Source organism: Dipodomys spectabilis, unplaced genomic scaffold, assembly GCF_019054845.1.
Source record: "Dipodomys spectabilis isolate Male_0828 unplaced genomic scaffold, ASM1905484v1 ptg000015l, whole genome shotgun sequence".
Classification (NCBI taxonomy): Eukaryota; Metazoa; Chordata; class Mammalia; order Rodentia; family Heteromyidae; genus Dipodomys; species Dipodomys spectabilis.
The window spans coordinates 11,467,115-11,493,207 of NW_024870692.1; the positions used below are offsets into that span (position 1 = coordinate 11,467,115).

The 26,093-nt window shown below is 39.2% G+C and overlaps 1 protein-coding gene across 4 annotated transcripts in view; it reads right to left on the minus strand.

The window, feature by feature from the left end:
- Nucleotides 1-26,093, minus strand: part of Ncoa2 (nuclear receptor coactivator 2) — a 258,130-nt gene that overhangs the window by 80,121 nt on the left and 151,916 nt on the right. For all 4 annotated transcript variants that reach the window (XM_042665844.1, XM_042665840.1, XM_042665843.1 and 1 more), the window contains exons 3-4: nt 13,657-13,761; nt 8,359-8,531 (exon numbers count right to left, since the gene is read on the minus strand). In XM_042665844.1, coding sequence (XP_042521778.1) covers nt 8,359-8,531; nt 13,657-13,742 — 259 coding nt within the window. In that variant the 5' untranslated portion in view covers nt 13,743-13,761. The remainder of the gene's footprint in view (nt 1-8,358; nt 8,532-13,656; nt 13,762-26,093) is intronic.

Consider the following 26,093-nt stretch of genomic DNA (forward strand, 5'->3'; position numbering starts at 1 on the left):
GGTAGAGCACTCGCCTTGAACTGAAGAGCTGAGGGACAGCGCCCAGGCCCAGAGTTCAAGTGCCATGACTAACCCCTCACCCCCACCCCAAAAAATCATTGTCTACTTCCTCTGTTAACCTAGTATTCAGGCCTGTCTTGCTTGGCTTTTTCACTCATGACTGGCTCTCTACCTTTTGAGCTACAACCTTTACTTCCAGCTAATTCTTGATGAGTCTCACATACTTTTCTTCCCTGTCTGGCTTTGAACTGCAATCCTTAGATCTCAACCTCCTAAGTAGTTAGGATTTATAGGCATGAGCTCTAAACAAGTGAGAGTCCCCCACTTCCCCACCCTGCCCCCACCTTCTCCTTCTCTTCCTCCTCCTCTTCCTTCTTCCTCTTCATCAGTTGTAAGGGCTTGAAATCTGGGCTGGGCACTGTCCCTCAGCTCTTCAGCTCAAGGTGGGTGTTCTACCACAATGCAACTTCCAGTTTTCTGGTGGTTTATTAAAGATAACACTCATGGACTTTCCTGCCCTGGTTGGCTTTGAATGGTGATCCTCAGATCTCAGCCTCCTCAGTAGCTAGGATTACAGGTGTGAATCACCAGTGCCTGGATTCTTCCTTTTCTTCTTTTTTTTAGACTCAAATATAAGCTCTACCACTTACTAAATGTAGGTGCAGGCCTATCTGGACAACTCAAGCCTCCCCTTGGGGCAAGTTCTACAATCAGAGAAAAGGCCATATATATGCTGAGCTGATTCTAGACAGCCTTTTATAATTTCTTAGTTTATCTGAGGCCTGTAGCAGACTAATAGCCTTGACTGAGAGACATGGTTTCACTTCTTATGTTCTGAGGCCTAGCCACATCTCAGGGTATACAGAAGGCTTATGGCAAATGAGTTCTGAATATTAACTGTGAATTCCTCAAACATTCACCATGTGTAAGAAGGATAATTATGGAATGCCTGTTAGTCATTTCCATATGATATTGTGGTATTTATGTGAGACTGACCTAGGAGTTAGCCAACAGTGCTTCAAAGCTACTATTTTACCCCCTCTGTGCCCCCAACCCACTTATTCTATTTATATTTTCCTGAAGCTTAACAAAGAAGCTTTGGCTTTAAACATCTTCTCTAACTCCTATCTTTTTGGCCATTTTATGTAAAGACTAATTATATCCTATACATAAGATAAAAAGGAAAAGGACACACATATGAATAAGCTATGGTTCCTTCATTATAGCCGGCACTGTAGTAAGGAGTATTTTGATTGTTCTGTTTTCAGTTTAGACTTTACTAAAAGCCAAATAAAGTGCCTATTTTATCTAACAGTTGTCCATGAGCTATGCAGCTGTACGTTAAGGAGTCATTAAGGTTTGAGGACTGTCTAGAAGTAGAATGGCTGAAGAGACAAGACACAGCCCCCCCAAACATGTAAGGACCAGGTGGTAAAGGTCTTAAATGCTACACAAAGTATTTTACTTTATTCCACAGGTAAATGCAAATTCTGAGAACAAGAACTGCATATCTTAATATATTTTTAGGAAACAAATGCTGATAGTAGTGGGAAAGAATTACAAAAGTTAAGAGAAGGGGATATGAGGGATGGTGGAGGAAAGGTATCTCAAAATAAGAGTGTTGAGAACAAAAATAAGGACAGGCTTAGGTATCACAGAAAGTAGTGTGGAAGGAATTGAGCTGACTGGCTAAGTATGCAGAAGGGGTAAGAGAGAAGGTGGATACATCTAGAATTGAGATTTCTATCCTAGCTTAGCACAGAACAGGTGAACAATAGATGAGGGAGACAAACACTGAGACTGACTAAGCCTGGAAAAAGAACAAGTCATTCTTTTTAGGAGATAGGAGAAAATGGGTTCAGTGTGAGACAATGATAAAATAAGATGCCTGTGGGGCACCTCTGTGGAGATATCCAACAGGTATCTGGAACTCTGAATGGACAGCTAGAGAGGTTGAAGTACTGAAGCTTGTTGAAGGCCCTGAGTGTGTGCAAAAGGTCAAGGACAAAGAGTTAAAGCTGGCAGTTGTCAGCACAGATTTGAGAGCTGAAGGCAGAAATAACTTAAGAAGGGAATTTAGTTGGGTTAGATACGCAAGAAAAGACAGTGAACAGCATGCAGAGGACAGACAAAAAGCACAGTGCCTAGAAAAGGAATGGTCAACAGGGGAAAGCTATCAGAGAAGCTCCCAGACAAAGAGGAGCAAGAGCTGCTAGACAAGATCAACAGGAAGCCTACGCCCAGGAAGCAGTCAGTGATGTCAAGGGGAGGCACACAGGTGTGTGTGTGTGTGTGTGTGTGTGTGTGTGTGTGTGTGTGTGTGTGTGTGTGTGTGTGTGTGTGTGTGTGTGTATGTGTGTGTGTGTGTGTGTGTGTGTGTTTACTGGGACTTGAACTCGGTGTGTGTGTGTGTGTGTGTGTGTGTGTGTTTACTGGGACTTGAACTCGGTGTGTGTGTGTGTGTGTGTGTGTGTGTGTGTGTGTTTACTGGGACTTGAACTCGGGGCCTGAATGTTGTCCTTGACCTTTTTCTAGCAAGGATAATCCTCTATCATTTGAGCCACAGTAACACTTTAGGCTTTTTGCTTGGTAAGTGAGGTAAGTGTCTTATGGTCTTTAATTCCCAGGCTGGTTTCAGCTCTCAGTCTCCTGAGTAGCTAAGATTACAGGCATGAGCCATGGATGTTTGGCCAGATCTGAATTCTTAAACAAGCAATATGTCTGCAACTTAATTCTGTAAAGAATTTGGCAACTAAAGGAAGAAGAAAGGAAAAGGTACAGATAGGAGAAAACCATCATTAAAATCTCAGCTCTATCTTGGTCTCAACATGTCCTGACTCACTCCTCAGCTAGAAGGCTACTCACATCGACTGAGAGCCTACTAGACAAAGATTCTCTGCTAGAAGATTCTTCTACACATAATAGCTATTTATATCTATAAATGTAAGTTTCTAATATCTACATAATATATAAAATGCTTATTTATTTCTTCATAGCACACATGTATAGTAAGTACTACTAGAACTTGGTGTACGGCCCCTGGCTTATGTTTTTATTTCTAGCTTGAAAGACCAGAGAACACCTTCTGTTATACTGAAGAAAATTGGGCCTTGACATCCTTTAGAGTTAGATTTTGCACTGAATTTCTTTATCCATGGCTAGTCTTTCCTAATACTAAACTCTGGGCTCAAGACAGAAGCAGTCATAACTCCTGTGGGCTGCCGTATTCACAAAAAGGAGCATCTCACTTCAGACCAACAATAGTTATGTAATTCTGCCTCGCCTCTACCTAGCCAGGTAACACAATTGAAGGCAACAAGTGCTCTAACACAAATGAATGCTGAGGACTTTGTGCTAAATGAAACAAGCCTGCCACCGAATGACAAATGCTGCATTACTTCCCTAACATGAAATACCTGGAACAGTAAATTCATTGAAGATGAGCAGTGCGGTGACTGCAGAACAACGTGAATACTTAGTGCCTGCTCGGAGCCATGCATTTCAAAATGGCCATTTTATGCTATGTATACTTACCACAATAAAAAGGGTCAAATTAAAATCAATTCTCTGGCTAAACTTAATTGGTATCTAGCGTCTTTAATCAATAAGTATTAACTACCATCCACTGCCTTAGAAATATCTATAACTTTCTCAGAAAACCTATATAAATACAATTTATGACCTGATTGCTGATAAGAGCAATTCAGGAGTAAAATATCCAACAATTAGGATATTGGCCTAAAATGGCAGAGGTCAACTTTTAGTGGACTTTTGCACGCATGGCAAAGCACGAGTTGGAAAGGTGTGCATTTTCTACTATAAAGCTCAAGTGAAGAACCGGTTTTCCTAGAGTTCTAAGTAAAAGAACCCAGGGGTACAGAGAGAAGGGAACACTTAAAAAATGGGCCCCTACACTACTATCAGGGATGCCTCAGAGAGGAAAAAAAAATCGAACATTTTCTAAGCAGAAAGGCATAAACTAAAATATTTCTGAGTAAAACATTTCACAGTCATAGAAGGATGAAAGAGCTCAGATGGACAGAGCCTCGTTTCACCCATGGCAACTACCAGTGCAGGCTATAAAGACTTAACATATCTCCCTTCCCTGAATAAGGAAGTCTAATGCAGTAGAAAGCTGGGGGATAAAATAGCTGAAATGAAGTACAAGGTCTAGAAGTGAGATCTTAGTGCCAGTAGCTTCATATGGACCTGGTTCCTGTACCCCAGAACCTTCTTTCCAGAGTACATGCCACTCTTGTTTCTAGGACTGAACTTCATTTTTTTCTCATTGTTTTTGTTATGTACTAAAGTAGACTTCTACAGGTCTAATATTTTAGTATTTGATTCTAGTAGGCATTCCACTGCAGTGTGGTAGTAGAACCTTATTCTTCCCCAAATGTGTTATCATCACGTTTATCATCATTAAGCATTAGGAAATAACAAATCAAAACCACATGAGATAGCACCTTAAACACATTAGGATGGTCACTAGCAAACACATAGATCACTCAACAATAAACACTTTGACTCTACTTAGATGAGGTATTTAAATCGTCCAACTCCTATCAACAGAACATAAATGATGGTTACTAGGAGCTGCTGGGCGGGAGGACAACAGCAGAGGGTTCTGAGTTTTAGTCATGAAAGATGAAAAGTTCTAGAAACTGCTTACAACAATGTGCAGTTGACAGTACTGTTGTCAGGTACAGATATAAATTGTTACAAGAGTAAATTTATGGTTTGGGCTTTTCACATCCCATCCTTATTCACCAAACTGGAAAAAAAAAATTCCTTGGAAGGATCAGTTAAAGTAGTTGCATGTAGAATAAATTACTACTGTGTAAGCCACCTCAGTCTGAAAATTCACTTCGGTCTAAAGTCTACAAATATAGTCACATTTCACTCTCCTTTGTTTTACCAGAATAATAAGTTCAAGAATAAAACTGCTCTCAATAATCTGTTTGAAAAGCAAACAGTATTTAGAAAACTTTTGTGCATTTTGGAGACAAGGTCTTCCTATGGAGCCCAGTCTTACCTCAAACATAATCTTCCTGGTCCCAGCCTCCCCAAAGGCAAAATAGGTTTATTCCACTTTACTCAGTATATTGTTAAGTGTAAGAAGGCTCAGGTAAGAAACATTTTTATAGGTCTGGAGGGCAATTCCCCTTCTGTGTACATACTACACAACTGTTTAAATTGGAGTTATAAAGCAATCATCAATCCAAGCCTTTGACTCATTTAGTTCACATCTACATATGGTCCCAAAAGTCCAGGTGGGCTTTCCTACTAATCTGTCTGCACCTATTTCATGGACTAGCATTGGTCACACAAACAGAAATGGTAAAAGAAAATTATGGTGAAAAGTAAATCAAAATGCTACTATTCACTTAAGATAGAATTTTGATCATAAATATCATGTACCATACATATCAACAAAATACAGAAACATTAAACAAAGCAAACAGAAGCCAAAAGACTTATGAAGAAAATGTACCAATAATATGTTATCAATAGACTTTATGATGAAATTTGTGCCCTCATACCATTTTTTTCTGGTATTGGGGCTTGAATTCAGGGGCCTCACAGCCCCTCTGTATTTAAGTTTGAATAGAGGTGCCTCTGAATATATCTAAGTCTCTTTAAAAAGTTACAAAAAATGAGTGAAGACTGTTATTATTAATTACTGGTATTGAAACACGGACTTACTACTTAGGTATATTTTCATAAACTCTCGAGTTAGTTTTAGTCAAGGTGACAGGTGAGGCTGAAATACCAAGTTTGGGATAATGGTAGAAAGATGCAAGTTGGGTTTCACTTATTATTTATAATGATTGGCAACAGAAGTGATGGAGCGGTTGGGCAACAGGCAGAATGACTTAGCCTGACTTAGGTGTTGCTCTAGAACATACTGAGAGAGAACTCAAACAGGCCCAACCAGAGCATCAGTGGTGAGTGATGCACAGTCTATGCACAGTTCTCTGGCTCTAGAAAATATTTAATTTCTTTAAGTGACCCTGGAGAAAAGATAATCACCCTTCAACCTTTTTTCTTTCGCTTTCCATATGAAGGAAGAAGTCACTATCAGATGATGTTAGCACAGAAGAGAGAGAAAAGCTGCCTTTTTGCTTCATGTGAGAAAGAAAGCTACCAGCTAATGAACATATATTGTAACAGGTTCTTGCTGAGTGCTTCCACAGACAATCCGAGGAGACTGTCTCACAGAGATGAAATAATTTGCTAAGGCTCCGAAAGGTAGGTGGCAACATGATTTTCTGGTGTGATTTTGCTCTTCTAAACAAAAACCATGTGTTAAACAAGGAACATTCCTGAAATACTAGTTATGAGGTTAAAAGCATATTTGTACTTTTCATTTTTATTTAATGTTTGCTTCCCTTTTCCAATTAGATTGCTTTTCAAATCTGTAGGCACGTGATTGAAAGAATACAGTGTGACAAGGTGTTTATTATTGCTGCTTCTTGGGTGGCTGCGGTATGCACCTTATGATTAACACTAGAGTAGTTTAGGCATGGCACAGGCCCAGCGTGACACATCTTAACCTGTTTTATGGTTTGAGTGGGGAATTACCAAGGTTTTGTAAAACCTTAAAAACCAATGTAAGACTTTCACAGTGGTTAAAAATACACATATGATTATGTTCAGACATAAAAGACATGAAACCTTTTTTTCTAAGAGTTCTAGGAATATTCTTTCATCCATTCATTTATAGCCTAAATGAACAAAGGTACAAAATTAAAACAGAGTTTTGGTAAGAGGAAAAAGAGAAAAATGAGGAAGGGAAGCTAATACACTAAGGGAAGAAAACTTGAATGTTGATGGAGTTAACTTTGCTAAAGAAACTAGGAAAGTGAAACTGGTTTCCAGAGTAGGCTGGTATTAGAAATTGCCCTGTGTATGCTATATGCATGTAAGTTCCCTTTTTATTTATTTATTTATTTATTTATTTTTGGGGGGGGGGGGGGTCCGGTCGTGGGGCCTGAACTCTGGCGCTGTCCCTCAGCTCTTCAGCTCAAGGCTAGCGCTTTACCACTTGAACCACAGTGCCACTTCCGGCTTTTTTCTTTTTGCTTATGTGGTGCTAAGGAATCTGAACCCAGGGCCTCAGGCATGCAAGGCAAGCGCTCTACCACTGAGCCACCTTCCCAGCCCTTTTTTATTTATTTTTTTTTATTGCCTCTTTTTGCTCAAGGCTAGCACTCTTACCACTTGAGCTACAGCGCCACTTCTGGCTTTTTCTGTTTATGTGGTACTGAGGAATGGAACCCAGAGCATGCATGTGAGGCAAGCATTCTACCACTAAGCCACATTCCCAGACCAATGTATGTAAGTTCTTACAAGACAGACCTTTATTTGTGAAACTCTTCTACATAGAACTCTGTTCATTAGAATATATATGAAAATGAAAAATGCTATGATGATAATATGCTAACAGATAGCACTTTATGACTAATAGCACAATTGGAGGCTCACAAATCTATAAAGACAAAGACATACTTTTAAAGTCTACCTGTTTGAATATTATATAAAAGGGAGATTAAAAAACATGAACTTCAAGAGGATCCACTGGAAAACAGGAGAGATAATGATATTCCTGGCCCTGCAGGAGACTTGTATACAGATACTTCAGAGCCTGTATTCACCCCAGCACTGGATGCTGTTAATATATGCCCAATAAAGATTGATTTTTGGCACCACAAGACAAATGTATTTTTTAAAAAATATTACTTACTTTTTTTCTGTAGGCAAAAATATCAAAGAATAGAAGCACAAAATGATCTTAGGAAAAAAAGAAAACCACTGGACGAAAGTGTTCATGTTCTGTGTTTTAACTTCACAAAAGAATTTTTCCTAGTGATTATAGCCTTTCCAACCTCTTGTCATTCAGGATATGTAATTCTAATCCATTGGCAAGACCAGTGGAGGCTCAGACGTAATCAAATATGCTGACTAGCTGAAACTAGAGGTGCTTCACTTCCTCACTTCTGGTTTACATCTCCACCTACTCTCACTTGTGAATTATGATAGTCACTTGCTGTGTAAGATTTGAAAAGTCCTAGTGGGGGAGAAGAATGAGTGGGCTCCTAGCTGAGTTTAGCAGATGAAAAGTTACATCATCCCAATTTACCTCGGTCCCCTGTCTTGGGAATGGCTGAATTTTATATAAAGCCTATTTATAAACCACTGCAAGTGATACTTGCATTCATCTTACACTGTGACATCATTTTCTCATCAATAATGTAAGCCTAAGAAATGGATTAAAGAGACTCTGAAGGGCCTTCTCATACATGGAAAAAGAGAAACCAACTTAACTGTTCAGATATATGAATTCAGTCCCCTTACCTTGTTCTTTGATCTGGCGAATTTGCTTCACAGTTTCTTTTAAGATTGCACATTTGTCAGGTTTGAAGTTAAAGTTGTCTATATCATTAAAATTTGCAAAAATAAGCTCTGCAAGTTCTTCAATATACTTATTTTCCTGTTCACGATTACGTTTCTCGGTATTTCTTTTGGGGCTAAAAAGAAGAAACACATTTTTATTATGTATTTGAAACTGAGCTATTATGAAAATATATAATAAAATTTTTTTTTGTACCATCCCAGGGCTTGAACTCAGGGTTCTGTTCCTGAACTTTTTTGCTCAGGGCTAGTACTCTGCCATTTTAACCACAGTTCCACTTAGGCAGAAGCCACCAGCAACTAGCTGATAAACCAACTTTATTTTATTTATTTTATTTTATTTTACTTTTTGTCAGTCGTGGGGCTTGAACTTTGGGCTTGGGCACTGTCCCTGTGCTCTTCACCTCAAGGAGAGCACTCTACCTCTTGAGCCACAGCGCCACTTCTGGTTTTCTAGTGGTTTACTGGAGATAAGAGTCTCACAGACTTTCCTGCCAGGCTGGCTTTGAACCGAGATCCTCAGATCTCAGCCTCCTGGGTAGCTAGGATTACTAGGTGTGAGCCACCGGCGCCTGGCTGATAAGCCAATTTTAATACAGACACGACAAATAAAAGCTACCTATATAAACACAGAAGTTCTTTGGCTGGGGAAAGGGAGGTTGTCCAAAAATATTGCATGCCCTTTAAAACCTACACTTGCCAGGTGCCAGTGGTTCATGCCTGTAATCCTAGCTAATTTAAGAGGCTGAGCTCTGAGGATCATAGTTCGAAGCCAGTCCAGGCAGGAAAGCCTGTGAGACATTTATTTCCAGTATATTACCAAAAATAAAAAAATAAATAAAAGCCAGAAGTGGAGTTGTGGCTCAAGTGGTAGGATACTAACCTTGAGCAAAAGCAGCTCAGGGATAGTACTCAGGCTCTGAGTTCAAGCTCCAGGACTGGGAAAAAAAACTATTAAAAAACAAGCCTAAGTTTATACTACTACATAGTTATATATTTATAACTTGTGTAATTAAATAATCAAGGTGCCTACTGTCTCACACTGGGCTGTCAGATTCTACACGACCAGGATCTGCATGATTATGCTCAATACTGTCCTTACTTGATGAAGTTGCACACAAGTGGGAACTGGATTTATTGTTATGCAAATAAAGAAATATTTTGAAAAGGTAAAGGAGGTAACATTTTATCTATCTATCTATCTATCTATCTATCTATCTATCTATCTATCTATCTATCTGTCTATCTACCTATCTATTTTTGTCAGCCGTGGGGCTTGAACTCTAGGCCTGGGTGCTTGCTGTCCTTTAGCTCTTCAGCTCAAGGCAAGCAAGAACTCTACCACTTGAAACATAGTGCTGCCGGTCTTCTGTTGGTTTACTGGAGATAAAGATCTCAGGGACTTTCCTTCTCAGGCTCGCTTTGAACCATGATCCTCAGATCTCAGTCTCCTGAGTAGCTAGGATTACAGGCATGAGCCACCAGCGCCCGGCCAACAAGTTATTTATTTATTTATGCCTTTTCTGGTGTTTGAACAAAGAGGGATTTTTACTCTCACTTGGCTTGTGAGTAAACTGATCATGCTCTACCATGTGAGCCAAGCCTCTAGTCTGACATTTTTTTAGTTACCTGGAGACAGAGTATCAAGACTTTTCTGCCTGAGCTGGCTCTGAGCTGCAATTCTCAGACCTCAGCTTCCTGAGTAGCTAGGATTATAAGTATGGCTACTCACACCCAGCTAGGGAGGTTACATTTGTAAAAATTTTACTTAAGATAACTAAAAGAAGAAAGCTATTATTTCCAGTTATAAAAAATTGCAATGACTTTCTTGTAAAACATTGAGATAATAAAAAAGAAATCTTTATAATTGTATAGACTTTTTAAAAGTGTTAGTAATCAGATCCTGCAGCCTCTGTAGATAATACAAGAAGTTACAATAGGCAGCAAAAGTGAAACTAATACAGTATATTTGTTAACTGTCCAAGCTGAATGACATATGAAATTCAAAGGGTCCAAATTCAAGTAAAGTGTTAAAAAGTCAATGGAGAAGGAAAATACCAAAATTGGCAAAATCATCTCATTTGAATGGAATAGCAAACTCAGATATTAACTGTATAATTGTTTTGTACAAGTACAGTGAAAGACCCACTAAATGATATTCAAAACACTAAAAGAGTTGTTTAATAAAATAGAAGCTGCTTGAATTTTATTTATTTATTTATTGCCAGTTCTGGGGCTTGACTTAGGAATTAGGCACTACCCTGAGCTTTTGTGCTCAATGCTAGCGTTCTACCACTCCAACCGCAGCTCCACTTCTGTCTTTTTTTTTTTTTTGGTCGGTCGTGGGGGCCTCAAGTCTGGGCCTGGGCGCTGTCCCTCAGCTCTTCAGCTCAAGGCTAGCACTCTACCACTTGAGCCACAGTGCCACTTCTGGCTTTTTATGTTTATGTGGTGCCTCATGCATGCAAGGCAAGCACTCAACCACTGAACCATCTTCCCAGCCCCCCCCCCCCCCGCCTTCTGTCTTTTTGATGTTTAACTGGAGGTAAGAATCTCACAGACTTTCCTTCCTGGGCTGGCTTTGAACCGTAATCCTCTCAGCCGCCTGAGTAGCTAGGATTACAGGTATGACCCACTGGCACCCAGTTGCTTCTTTTATATGTAATTGAATATATTAATTAAAAAATTTTGCAATTCATAATATATTTCTATATATTTCTCTCCCTTTCTCCCTCCCATCTGTCTGTCTGTCTGTCTGTCCATCCTGGGGCTTGAATTCAGATCCTGGGCATGGTCCCTAAGCTTTTTTGGTCAAGGCTAGTGCCCTACCACTTTGAGCTACAGTACCACTTCTGGTTTTCTAGTGCTTAATTGGATATAAGAGTCTCACAGGCTTTCCTGCACAGGCTGGCTTTGAACCATGATCCTCAAATCTCAGTCTCCTGTGTAGCTAGGATTACAGGCATGAGCCGCAAGCACCTGGCTATTTCTTTTTATTTTTATTATCACTTGTGTGTGTGTGTGTGTGTGTGTGTTTTTGTGTGTTTGTGTGTGTGTGTGTGTGTGTGTATGCATGCACGTGTGCACATACGCTGATCCTGGGACTTGAACTCAAGGCCTGGATGCTGTTGAGCTTTGGTGCTCAAGGGTGATGTTTTACCACTTGAGCCACAGTTCTACTTCTGCCTCTTTTGGTAGTTAGAGATAAGAGTCTCAGACTTTCCTGCCTGGATGTCTTTGAACTGTGATCCTCATATCTCAGCCTTCTGAGTATCTAGGATTACAGGCACATATATATTTTGCATTTACAGAAGTGTATATAGAAAAATTCTTAGAAGGGAAAATGCTAGGATAAAACAGGATATTACCAATGCCAGTGGCTCATGCCTTTAATCCGAAGCTACTCAGGAGGCTGAGATCTGAGGATTGTGGTTCAAAATCAGCCTGGGCAGGAAAGGCTGTGAGATGCTTATCGCCAATTAACACTAAGTGACAGGTTCTAAGTTCATGCTCCAGCACAAAAATAACAGAAAAATAAAATAAAAACCAAACCAAAGCAAACAAAATCAACACAATGAGGATAGGCATGTATAATTCTGATAAAGCCAAATTAGCCTGCATGGAGAGTCTAACAATTCTCACTATCATCCATACTTGCTTAAAATTTTTTTTGCACTTAAGACCTACAATCTGTTCTTATGAAAATAAAACAAATAATGCAGCATAAAACACAGCAAATCCTTTTACTACAGGATTTCTTTTTTATCCTTATCTTTTGTTTTTGTTTTTGTTTTTTTTTGGTCCGGTCGTGGGGCCTGAGCTCTGGGCCTGCGCGCTGTCCCTCAGCTCTTTCAGCTCAAGGCTAGCACTCTACCACTTGAGTCACAGCGCCACTTCCGGCTTTTTTCTTTTTTGCTTATGAGTTGCTGAGGAATCAAACCCAGGGCCTCATGCATGCAAGGCAAGCACTCTACCACTGAGCCACCTTCCCAGCCCACTACAGGATTTCTTATAACATTCTGTGACGTAAGAGGAAAACATACATTGATTATAGAGCAAATGAACTGACTATAAAAGTACAAAGGGCCATCAAAAAGTATACAGTTTCCCAGGGTACTCGTGGCTCATGCCAGTAATCCTAGCTACACAGGAGGCTGAGATCTAAAGATTGTGGTTCAAAGCCAGACTGGGCATGAAAGTCTGTGAGATTCATATCTCCAATTAACCTCCAGAAAACTGGAAGTAGAGCTGTGGCTCAAAGTGGTAGAGCAAAATTTGCCTTGAGCAAAAGAGCTCAGCACTAGGCCCCACAAATGACCAAAAAAAAAAAGCAGTATATCGTTTTCAGCCAGGAACAGTAGCTTATGACTATAATTTTACCTCCTCAGGAGGCTGAGATATGAGAAGCAGAATTTGAAGCCAGACTGGGCAGGTGAGTTTATGAGACTCCTATCTCCAAAAAACTACCAAGAATAAAATCCCCAAATCCAAAAAACCATAAAGCTTTGGCTCAAGTAGTAGAGCACTAGCCTTGAGCAAAAGAAGTATAAGGATAATGCTCAGATTTTGAATTCACACCCCAGGATCAGCACACACAAAAAAAGCATATGGTTTTCCTCTGAGTGTAAAGAAAAATAAAATCGGTAACTGATTAGTATATTTGAAATTTAAGCTACTGCTACTACAATATTTAAAACTTCAGTTGTAAAGGAGAAAAACCAAACATGGTATTTGAATTAGTAGTAAATGCTAAAATAACCCAGACCCCACCTGAACTCCCATTGACCTCACTTCCTACCCCAAGACCCTACTGATACTTGGATAGTGGAGGCCGCCATGTGCTCTCTCTCCAGGGCAAATATGGCTCCTCTAATAAACCTTGCAATAATCTTTCTCCTGTGCCTGCCTGCTTCTGCATGGTCCCCTCAGATGGATGTGATGGATCCTTTCATAGATAATACTAATTTTTTTTTTTTTTTGTCGACCATGGGGCTTGAACTCTGGGGCTGGGCGCTATCCCTCAGCTCTTCAGCTCAAGGCTAGCACTCTACCACTTGAGCTACAGCGCCATTTCCAGTTTTCTGGTGGTTTATTGGAGGTAAGAGTCTCACGGACTTTCTTGCCCGGGGTGGCTTTGAACCATGATCCTCAGATCTCAGCTTCCTGAATAGCTAGGATTATAGGCATGAGCCACCGGTGCCCGGCTGTTAATACTGATTTTTTAAAAAGTAAAACTCTAACCTGGGTCCAAGCTGATCAGGACATTCCTTTCGCTTCCTTGTCTCTGACCTGGATGGGTCAGAGGTATTTTCTCCCATCCCACTCATCTTGAACACATATCAGCAACTATAAAAGAAAACAAGGAAAAAGAAAGAGTAAATGGGCTGTTGATAAAGTGTCTGATCATTTTGTCAACAAACAACTTTGACTTTCATCAGAAATTTGACAACAGTAACAAAGCAATTAACACATTGTTTTGCTATATGTGCTTGTATAATTTGTACTTACAAAGTTGTCTTTTATTTTGTTTAACCTTGCCTAAAAGGTTAAGCAAATGGAAAGGTTAATAACATGAAACAAACCAGCCTACCTCAGTGAGTCCAGACTCTTTAGACAGGAGCTGGATTACAAAAGCACCATGAGTTGCTTTCTGCTAGACTAGGCCTAGGCTGCAGCCTGCAGTTTCAGGGGCGTTGTTGTACTATGTGGAAACTACAGGTGTTGTAAGGGGCTCCTCCCAGTCTCTGTTTTGGGTTGGCCAATGTCATGTCTGTGCTGTAATAGTTCACCTAGGGAAGAGGCAGTGCTATAATTCTAAATTGAAGGCTTCTAAATTTAGCTAGTAGATCTGACACCCATGTGTTGTCCCGGATCCCTGTGCAAGGATTCTTAAATAGTACTCCTCAAAATGGAGGCTCTCTCTTCCTGCTTCCCTTAGAAGGCTCACATGACTGGATCTCCTGCCCTTTCTTCCTCCTCCTCCTTCCTCCCCCACCTCTCTTCTTCCCCTCCCATTGTGCTGATCCTGGGACTTACACTCAAGGCCTTGGCACCATCCCTGAGCTTTTGTGCTCAAGACTAGCATTGACCACAGCTCCACTTCTGGCTTATTTTGAAAGAGTCTCATGGACTTTCCTGACCAGGCTAGCTTTGAATCACGATCCTCAGATCATACAGTTGCAGGCCCAGCTTCACTTCTGGCCTTTTGGTAGCTAATTAGAGAAGAGTCTCACGGCCTTTCTTGCCGAGGCTGACTTTGAACAGGGATCTTCATATCTCAGCCTCCTGAGTATCTAAGATTACAGGTGTGAGCCACAGATGTCTGGTTCCCTTGCCCTCTCTTTTTGGAAGTTAGACTCCTTCCCTGCACAATGCACCATGGTTTGCTTTGTCACATTCCATTATCTCACCTGCACCCTCCCCCCTCAAATCCCTCAGTTGGTTCTAGCTGTCATCACCAATAGTCTTTAATGCACTCAAAAACTCAGGGCAACAATTGATTATGGGCGGGGAGAATCATTATAGCTCCAGATTACTGAATTCCTTTCTGTAAGAAAGTTAAGGACAAAAGAATCAGTGTAATCACACTGGTCATCACTATCAAAAATGAAATACTAAGCTAGGTCCTGGTGGCTCACCTGTAATCCTGGCTACTAAGGAGGCTGAGATCTGAGGATCACAGTTCAAAGCCAAACTGGGCAGGAAACTCCTTGAGACTCTTATATGCAATAAACCACCAGAAAACCGGAAGTAGCACTGTGTCTCAAGTGGTAGAGCGCTCGCCTTGAGCTGAAGAGCTGAGGGACAACACCCAGGCCTAGAGTTCAAGCCCCACAACAAACGAAAGAAGGAAGGAAGGAAGGAAGGAAGGAAGGAAGGAAGGAAGGAAGGAAGGAAGGAAGGAAGGAAGGAAGGAAAGAAAGAAAGAAAGAAAGAAAGAAAGAAAGAAAGAAAGAAAGAAAGAAAGAAAGAAAGAAAGAAAGAAAGAAGGAAAGAAAGAAAGAAAGAAAGAAAGAAAGAAAGAAAGAAAGAAAGAAAGAAAGAAAGAAAGAAAGAAAGAAGAAAGAAGAGCAAGAAAGAGAAAGAAAATACTATTTTAAATATGAAAAAACAAGAGAGAACTAGAGTCAGAATTAAAAGAATTTTAGTTCTGAATTAAAGAGACTAGCAAAGGTTTTTAGGAAAGTGTAAAAGATGGCTACTTCTGCAGTGTAATAACTGCTTAGCAAAATGGAAAAATACGCAGCCTCAAAAGTGAAGGCAATATTTAAAAGTCTCTTAGAGATCCCAATTCTATGCCATTTCCCCTTCATTATGTTCTCCAGCCTTCTAAGTAATTTCTGCCCTTTTCTACTTTTTGTGGAGGCTTTTCTAGGTTAGAAAAGAGAGAAGGCCAAGTCAGCGAAAGACCAAGAATTTAAGAATGGCAATAGGTTCATCAAGAACCAGGATAAAAAAGAAAAGGTGGGCTAAAGAAAACAGTACCCGAGAGCAAATGCAGGATCACACTTCCACATACCTAACTGCGCGTCCGATTTTTGAGTATACTCTGCAACGCTCAGTCTTTGTCTCACTACAGTTGCTTCTTCTGGCCACTGTTCGGATCTAAGGGGGCAGCAGAACCAACTGTTCTTAAAGTCATCCTATCTATCAGCTGAGGGAGGCTGCACCAATTGCACATTCACTTCAGGTCACATGGAAGATGCAACTTGGGAATTGATGCCTATGCTGCCTGCTGGTGCGAGCAATGTAACTAAGTCCCAAGGACTTGTACTGTGATCACAGTTTTGGCCTGATAATAAATATAATCTGTGCTTTGTTAGCATTCATTATGTATCAACTGGTGTACACATTCAAAGACACACTATGAAAGGCAGTATTGTAGAGCACCCATGGGCCAGTACCCATGTCCAAACTTCACTACTCGGTCAGTTGAGTGACCTTAAAAAGTTAGTGAGCCCACTATGCTAGTGTAAAATGGAGATGGTCATTAACATCCACAGAAGAGGGTACCAGGCAGCCTACTAAGTGTCAGAGTTGGGATTTATACACAAGTATACTCTTATTCTTAACTAAAATGCTACTATAAGCTGCATTAAGGCAGCTCAACCCTGTAATCCTAGCTATTCACAGGGGCTAAGATTTATAGAATTATGGTACAAGGCCAGACTGGACAAAGAAATAAGTAAGGGTCCATCTCCAAAAGAACCAGCAAAAATAAAAAGCCAGGTCAGAGATGTGGTTTAACTGGCACAGTGCCAGCTAGCAAACATGTGTGGGGTGGGGACGAGAAAAGAGAAAAAGAAAGATCAGAAAAATTTTCAATTGATAAAATAAGTGACAACATTCTGTGTACCTAGTTTGTGGACTGAACATAGTATCATAATTGTTTACATTTAAACATTTCCTGATATGCATATCCTAATCACTGCAACTGCACAGGGAAACAGCACTGCTGTATTCCAACAGCACTAGAGTAAATGAGTGGACCAAGAGCAAACGTTTTCTAAGTGTGGTAAAAGCAGCTGAGCACACTGTTTTATTTGCACTTACTCAAGGTTAGCTTACAAACCATTCTATTTGTAATTTTAAAATGTCATTTATTTCCTTCTGAATAAGTTTCTTAATTGCCAAGTTTTTTCTTTTTATTATACAGTGGTGCCTTAAATGTATTTCCTTAGGATCTAAATTTCTGCTTTCTGAACACAACTGCTTCTGTATTTTTCTATGCCTGTTTCAAATATCCTTTTTTTTTTTTCAAGCAACTCTTATAGGATACGTGCCCCCCACAACATTTCCAACCAGCTTTGATACCACAAAGAGAAGGAGGACATGTAGGAGAAATGGAGGTGTAGATAACTTGGCCAATCAAGAAAGGGAGTTGCTCCTTGGTGGGCCCCATCAGGCAGCCCATCTGAATCACTGCCAATCACCCAGGGAAAACAAGGACCTGAGACCAAAGAAAGAGGCATGGATTGGAGGAAAGGCGAGAATTAAACTTTGGAGCCAGGAAGGAAGAAAGATGGTAACATACAGAACATGGTAGTTGCTATCCTGAAGCAGGCACATAGATTTATGAGTCGCATAAATTTGAGGGGGATCAAATTAAGTCACAGTGAACCTCACTAACAAAGGGCTTCAGGAGAACCATTGTGCTGCCACTGAAATGCCTGATATCTTTACTAACTTGTGTGTGGCTTGGCTGGCAGGGAGTGTCAGCATGACACTTATGTGTGTTAGGCCAGCGAAGTTAATTTTTTCCCACTACTCTAAAAATTGAGTAAGGGAGAATGACAGGAACTGATCAGATTATTTCACTGCTACTTACTCATTGGAAATTATCTTAAGCATTAAATTCTATGGAGATGCATTTGACTGCATTCGCAGATCAAAGTTAAAAATTAATTTCCAACAAAAAAGTTGGAACTAGAATACAAAGAAGGGCAGCACTGAAGGTTTAAACATTTTTATTTTGTAACTTACCCTTAGGGAATAGTTTGTTAACATTTTTGCATGTTTGCAACATTTGCATGAAATTAAAATTCTTGAGCATATCTCACTCTGAAACTGTTCGATGTAAATGTAAAAGCTGATCATGGATACAAGTAATCTCTCAGAGTGTATCTGATGATAATTACAGTCATTGAGAATGAACCGGTTTCAAGCAGATGTTGAGGGTAGTGAAGGACAGGACTGAACAAGAAGTTTCCCTTTGTCCATTCTTGTTATCTACAGCCACACAATAGCCCTGCTTTCACTGTAACTGCACCCCTTCACTCTCCTCAGTTGATATCAACTTGTCCTAGATAGCAAAGGAAGGAGTTACAGCACCAAGAACTAGTTAAGTTTTATTTTTTAAAAACAAGACATTAGCCAGGTGCCGGTGGCTCGTGCTTATAATCCTAGCTAATCAGGAGGCTGATATCTGAGGATCACAGTTCAAAGCCAGCCCAGGCAGGAAAGTCCGTGAGACTCTTATCTCTAATAAACCACTAGAAAACCGGAAGTGGCACTGTGGCTCAAGCGGTAGAGCGCTCGCTTTGAGCTGAAGAGCACAGGGACAGAGCCCAAGCCCAGAGTTCAAGCCCCATGACCAACACCCAAAAAAACAAAAAAACAAAACAAAAAACCAAGACATTTGGGGGGTAAAGTCAAATACTTAGCTACCAACAGAAAGCAAAATACGTCGGAGTCCTTAGTACAATTTAAAACGCACCCCTCTTTCATAAACCCATCCAGATCACGAATGAAGTATGAGGCATGTAAAACAGCCTCATACCATGAATCACTCAGAATTTATGTAACCCATAATATGCATTTTAGTTTTACCCTCTTTTCAGTATAGGTCATCTTCTAACCAATGCCTAGGAAACTATCAGATTAGTTATATGCTGAACAAATTCAGTTAAAGGATATGAATACCATTGATTAAAATCCACATTTGGGGATGAAATATCAGATCTCTGGAGCTAGCTCTAAGATAGGTTTTAAAAGTTAAACCTGACACTGGGATTGATCTATACAACGTTTGTTCCCAAGGTAGAAACAACAAAGAAAGTTGTTAAAACAAGTCATCAAATCCTCTATGAGGAGGATCTGTCAAATAAATTAACTTCTAAAAGGCTTCTACATTCTCCAACAACTTCCAGGTTCTTCAGTCTTTTTTCAAAAGATGAGGGGAATTGTGTGGCAGGCAACAAATGTAGATCAAATGGCCTAGAACTCATGATCATACAGCTTTAGTTGCTGAGTTACAGTTGGAATTACAGGTATGCACCATAATGCCTGGTTGACAGAAACCTTTTTTTTTTTGTCAGTCGTGGGTCTTGAACTCTGGGCCTGGGTGCTGTCCCTCAACTCTTCAGCTTAAGGCTAGTGTTCCACCACTTGAGCCATTTACAGTTTTCTGGTGGTTAATTGGAGATAAGAGTATCATGGACTTTCTTGCATGGGGCAGGCTTTGAACCATGATCCTCAGATCTCAGCCTCCTGAGTGGCTAGGATTACAGGCATGAGCCACTGGTGCCCAGCTTGACAGGAACCTTTTAATGCTCTAACAATATAAAAGTATACATAAATCATTCATCATCCATTTGGACTCTACTAAACTACAAAAGGGTCTTTCAAATAGCCATTGTTCAGAAGGCCATCTGAAAAGCTAAACTGTAAGCGCTACTTCTTTATCACACAAAAACACTTTTTCCTTTATACTGTGTTCTTGGGAGTGATCCCTTTGTTAAGCAAAATTTCTCAGCAGTTTCTGATAAGGCTAAGGAAACATAGTATCTAATGCTACAATAGACAAAACATGCCTTTCTCTGTGGATGCCTGAGAAAGGTAGAAAACAGTGGGCCAGGCATTTGAAAGTCATATGACACCGACACCAATAAAAAGATGTTCAGTAGACAGCAGGGGAATATCACCTTCTAATTAGTGTTAATTGGTAAAAATTACCCAAGGTCAACTTTTGGTAAGACTTCAACTTTTTGTAATAGTTAAATACTCCATACAGACTATGTAATTTTTGATTCATTCAAGCATCACATGTACAAATAAAAACAATAACTACTTAGATTTATATACAAAGGAGTGGGAGCATACAGAAAATCAACCATTTTCTTCCCACTGGCAAACAATGCAGTTAATAGTTACAGAGGACACTATATAATATTTCAAAACATTTTAGCCAATAAAATGTATATTTTATTTTTCCCCAAAACTCATTTTTACTATATCATAAGGTCATTTTTAACTTCATCTCTTTGTAAAGCTATGGTACTTTTCAGTTTTCAGACAATAAAAATGTAATTTTACCTCACATATTATAGTCTACATCTACAGATTCAGACTCATAAAACTGCACATTAATTCACACCCTGACAACAGTTAGCTTGTAAAGTTTTAGAGGAATCATTTCAAATAAATCCAGAATTAATGACACCTTATTTGAAAACAAATTCTCAATTTAATGCTACTAATTTACAACAGCATACTGTACATTTGACTTCTTATGTAACCACAGTAAGTCAGACAGTCTTCTTATTGAGATAGGATTTTTCAGTACTAAAACACTAGCAGTCTATAGTTGGGTACACAATAAAAGAAAACAACAGATCCCACAACTAACTACTATCCAAGTAAAATGGTCATTAGCACCTACCTCCTGAATGCTTGTATCTTAGTCCATGGAACAGTAACAGTGCATAAACAAATGTTTAAGCTAAAAATTTCCTTCCTTCTCAATATGTTCTGCTCTTAGATTTACTTGACTATAATGGCCTTAAAGTGGTATATTAGACAGTAACCAGAAGACATATTCCATTTTCTGACTGAAAGCCAATAATACTCATGAATTTTTTAGCTGAAAGACACTTCAAGATGCCACTGGGAAGACTGTAATAAACACATTAGTCTGCAAATGGGCAGCAGCAGCTCTTTAACACATGCTGCAATAATCAAGTAAATGGCTAAATTCATGTTCACTGGTGATACAAATATTTAGCTGTAACGTTTCCATCAACAGTGCTTAAAGAAGAGAAATCCTCCAAAGTTGAGGCAAAATTCGGTGCAGAGTTAAGGAGGTAGAAGCTGTTCTGCACTCTCGTTACCAACAGGGGGAACATATCTAGTCTGACATCCGTGGCCTAAGATGGTTTCCACTTTCTGAATTCTTACAAAGTTCCTTAACACAGCCTGTCACTGGGCTGCTTATATACTAGGCAACATCAGCAGACCTCAATGTGACAGGGTTTTGGTAAGACCTCAATTGAGAAAACTTTAGAAGAAGCCATGTACCTTCCATAATGTGAACAGTGTCCCTCTCCTTCTTAGTCTGTTAACATTCTGGAAACCAGTTTTCTGCCAAAACTTAAAAACTGTGGAATGGTAATGACATGCTTCTGTTTGAGTTTCATTAAAATTCAATTACCTTTATTTAATCTGAAACCAATTTTAAACTCCTTTATAAGAGTAAACACCTCCCATTAATGACAAATTTACTAAAATAGCAAGGGTAGATAGATTGAACCTATACAAAAAGGGCTTTTCTCATGAGTTGTAGAAGATCGCTCAATAAAAAGTAAAGTGAAAAAGAAAATATGATAGAAGCATATACAGTTTAGTAAATATATTTGTATTTATACATTTAGAATTATACATAATTTGTTAAATAAAACTAGTATGAATTGTACTATTCTATAATCTTCTCCCACAGTATAACATGTTCTACTTTGTTGAATTTTTTAAAACCAACATTTATTGAGGATTTATATGTTCAGCAGTTTATGTATATCTTCCTCTTTAAAACCTAAGTTTGATGAATATCTGGTTAAAATGTGTATATATGTCTAACAGGTGATCTAACTTCTCTGATTTGCTTCCATAGTAACTGAACACATAGACAGTAACAGGGCAGGATGCAAACTCAGGTACAATTCTATAACAGTCATGAGCTGGGAGCATAGCTTAAATGTTAGATTATCTACCTAAATACTCAAGGCCCTGAGTTTAAGTCCCAGTACACTCATAACAACAACTAAAAGCTGGCAACAATCATTTCTGAGTGCTCACTATGTTGGCAGGCATACCCTGTAACTCCTTCCGTTCTTGGAACAAGGTGTGCTTGTCATCATTTACAGAGGAAGAAACTGAGGCGTCGATAACAATGAGTTATACAAGGCTACACTGAAGTTTTAGAGCTCATAAGTGAATCTGAACAGTTCCTCAACTCTTAGCAGCTATAATATGTACATTAGTTTCTTAGTATTTTAATACTTTCATGGAAGAATGCATTTGACATAGTAAACAGTGATTATAGAAAAGGAAAGTACTGTTATTATGTTTAAAAAATTGAACCAGGAATTTTCTCTAGTACACCAACTTATAAGGTTCCATCTATAACAGTAACAATGTTCTTTCGCTATGCAACCAGACAGTAAGTGGTTGGGTTTAAAAGTCAGTTATGGATAACTTTAGAAAGTAACACATTATTATTTTAATAATTGTATTTTATTGCAATGATTGCATTCTTTATATTCATTGTATAATAAATACAAAGTCTGAATGTACCTATAATGAGGTACTGCCTACTACTTCCAAATTTTATTTATTTGAAACACCCCTACACACTTTTTGAAAAAAGTTTTTCCCCCATTATTGTTGTTGTCCTGGGGCTTGAATTCAGAGACTGGGTGCTGTCAATGAGTTTTTTGTTTTTTGTTTTTTTTTTTGCTAAATGCTAGCATTCTAACACTTGAGTCACAGTTCTATTACCAGCTTTTTTGGTAGTCAATAGAGTTCAAAATTTCACAGAAATCCTTGCCCTGGCTGGTTTCCAACCATGATCCTCAGATCTTAAGGCTTCTTGAGTAGCTAAGATTATGGACATGGAACGCTGATGACTCTATGTTTTGTTTTTTGAGACAGGATTTCACTATGTGGCCAGCTGGCTTTAAATTCAAGATTTTCCTGCTTTAGCTTCCAAATGTTGGGATTATAGGTCTAAGTCACTACACCTGGCCCTTACAAGTGTTTTTAAGGTACAGATATTATTTTTCCAGTCTATTAGAGATGTATTATAGATCCTCATTTAGCAGCAACTTTTGTCCATTTTGAGTTTAAGGTCCAGTTTTCATCAAAACAACTATTTTCAAATCAATACATAACAAGTAACATATACAGTTAAATTACACAATTGAAATAACAAATACAAGTGGCACAAACTGGTTTGGAGACCAGAAGGTGGCTGTTGGTGGGCATGCCATGTCCTTGCAAGGTGCATAAATGGGACAGCCTAGAACTGCAAACTGGTTGGTAATCTCCAAAGGCTAGCAGCATGGGGTTATGATATATAGAGGGGAATACAGATCACAGGAACATGCAGCTCTATCAATCCAACAGAGGTTGATTACATAGGTCAGAATTTTACAAAGTGAAACTCAAGAGAGAGGTCATTCAGTTAATCAGCAAATAGTATCTATTACAACTTACTATGGGCCGAGCATGGTTCTAGGTATTAGGGAAATCGCAATAAACAAGAGACCACGTCTATGCCTTTAGGTTCTACCAGGTAGGAAGCGGGTAGGGAAGGGCTAGAAAAACAAATAAAATATTTATTCTATCAGATTGTGATTAGAGACACAAAGAGCAGTAAAGGAAGGTTAGGATACACTGTAATGTAGATCTGGGTGAATAGAAGGCTTCATAGATGCCTGTAGGAAGAATTACAGGTTCTCTTTTTCTTTCTGTAACCCTTCATGGACCATTATTTCTGCACCTGTAAGTTCTCATGACAGCTCTGCTGGTGTACAGGATGGCCATGCTGTGGCCTCCCACTCCAGTTTCTGAAAGACTCCAAAACTCACTTAATTCTAATCTCCCTCTTTCTCTTTCTGTCTTTCGTGTGTGTGTATGTGTGTGTGTGCGTGTGTGTGTGTGCGTGTGTGTGTGCGTGCGTGCGTGCGTGCGTGCGTGCGTGCGTGCGTGTGTGTGTGTGTGTGTGTGTGTGTGAACTCAGCGCCTGGGTACTGTCTCTGAGCTTCTTTGCTCAAGGCAAGTGCTCTATTTTATAAGTGCTCTATTTTATTTGAGGCACAGCTTCCCTTCCAGCAGTTTTGTTTTGGTGGTTAATAGGAGAAAAGAGTTTCTCAGAGTTTCCTGCCTGAGCTGGCTTCAAACTCTGCTACTCAGATCTCAGACTCCTGAGCAACTACGATTACAGGCATAAGTCACCAGGGCCTGGCAGTCTTTTCAATTCTTTATCTCTAATCAAACATGAAAACAAAATAGAGCCAAAACAGGCAAACATTTGCAGGGGAAAAAGTATAGAAGCCAAACTAAGGGCTTGAGGTTGGAAGAAATATTACTTACAGCTTTTTTGTCAGTCTGAATTATGTTTCTTTACTGGGGTAAATGCTGTGTAATATTGTTTTTGAAATATTCTCTGGATGTTATATGTTCTCCCACACTTCTACAGGGGGAGAAATGACACGGGGGAAAATGTGGTTTTAGAAAGTTCTCTGAGTCATTTTCTCACCATACAAATTTCAGCAAACTTACTTTTGGTCAGGTAATTACATTAACTCCAACAGCACTTACTATGAGATAATGGCTACTTCTCAAAAGGAAAAACACAACTGTAATCGATAGAGTCCATGCCCCCACCCTGCCCAATCAGTCCTATCTGGTCTTATAACTTTTATTTACAAATAGCACAAGCCTAGAGAATAATTAACTAAATTGGTAGAATTAAAATTTTATTTACAATAACTCATTATTTGAATTAAAAAATTATCTTTTTCCCTAAAAATGTGGGGTAAAATAATGATTTTTTTCTCTCTCCCAAATGTTGTATTTTGGTAATCATCCTAACAAATACTACTGTAAGCCTAGCAGAGCTTATGTTGCAGCTCATGTTTCAAATTTGGGACACAAACAGCTTTAACAGATAGACAATTATACTGTTATCAGTGGGATTATAGAACAAAGTCTTCAAGGCTGGAGGCCAGGGAAAGTTGTAGGGAAAGTTATAAAGAGCACAACGTTTATTTTTCCAGATGGAGAGTCACTGTGCTTTCTGGAATAAAAATTACACTAAAACATGACCATTTTGCTGGGCACAGGTGGCTCATGCCCGTAGTCTTAGTTACTCGGAGGCTGAGATCTAAGGATGGCTGTTCAAAGACATCTTAGGCAGGAAAAGTCCATGAGTCACTTATTTACAATTAACCACCATAAATCCACAAGTAGAGTTGTGGTTCAAGTGGTAGAACATTAGCCTTGAGCAAAAAACAAAACAAAACAAAACAACAACAACAAAAACCTTCAGGGATAGCACCAGCACTCAGGTCCTGAGTAAAAACCCTAGGACCAGAACATCCCCCCAGCCCCGCAAAAAAAAGTAATTTCTAATTATCCCCTTTTTTTTTTTTTTTGGCCGGTTGTGGGGCCTGAACTCTGGGCCTGGACGCTGTCCCTCAGCTCTTCAGCTCAAGGCTAGAGCTCTACCACTTGAGCCACAGCGCCACTTCCGGCTTTTCTGCTTATGTGGTGCTGACGACTCAAATCCTCATGCATGCAAGGCAAGCATTCTACCACTGAGCCCCTCTAATTATCCCTTAAATAATAAAAAATTCAAACACAAATAAGCCTGAAGTGTGTTGAAAATAAAATGCCTATGCAGATTACTAAAGAAGAGTGGTTCTAAGAGATATTAAGAAGATTAAAAGAAATTTCTCATTTGTTCCCCCATCCTAAGACATTTTTGATGTGAAAGTATAAAGAACAATTGTTTTGTAAAACCTACCTATCTTTGACTAAAGATCTATGAGACTACTGAACTTTATTAGCCATAACTCACAGGGAATAAGCATGCAATGAACCTTTAAAGAAATTAAGGTAATTGCTCGACACCACAGAGACAGCTAACTATATTATGTTCCTTCTGTCTCCTACCAAAATCAAAGGGATAATGATTCATTAATCTGAAATTCAACTCTTGCTTTCCATTGGGTTAGAGTGATGTGGAAAACCTAAGCTAGCTCTCATCATGACACATTACATATTATGTGTCCTCAAGCACACACATGACATCTTTAGTTAGAAGTCAAGTGTTTCAAAACCAATTGCAGTGACTATTACTTAGGGAAAACATATTTAACAATTAAGTTTTAGAAGGTCAA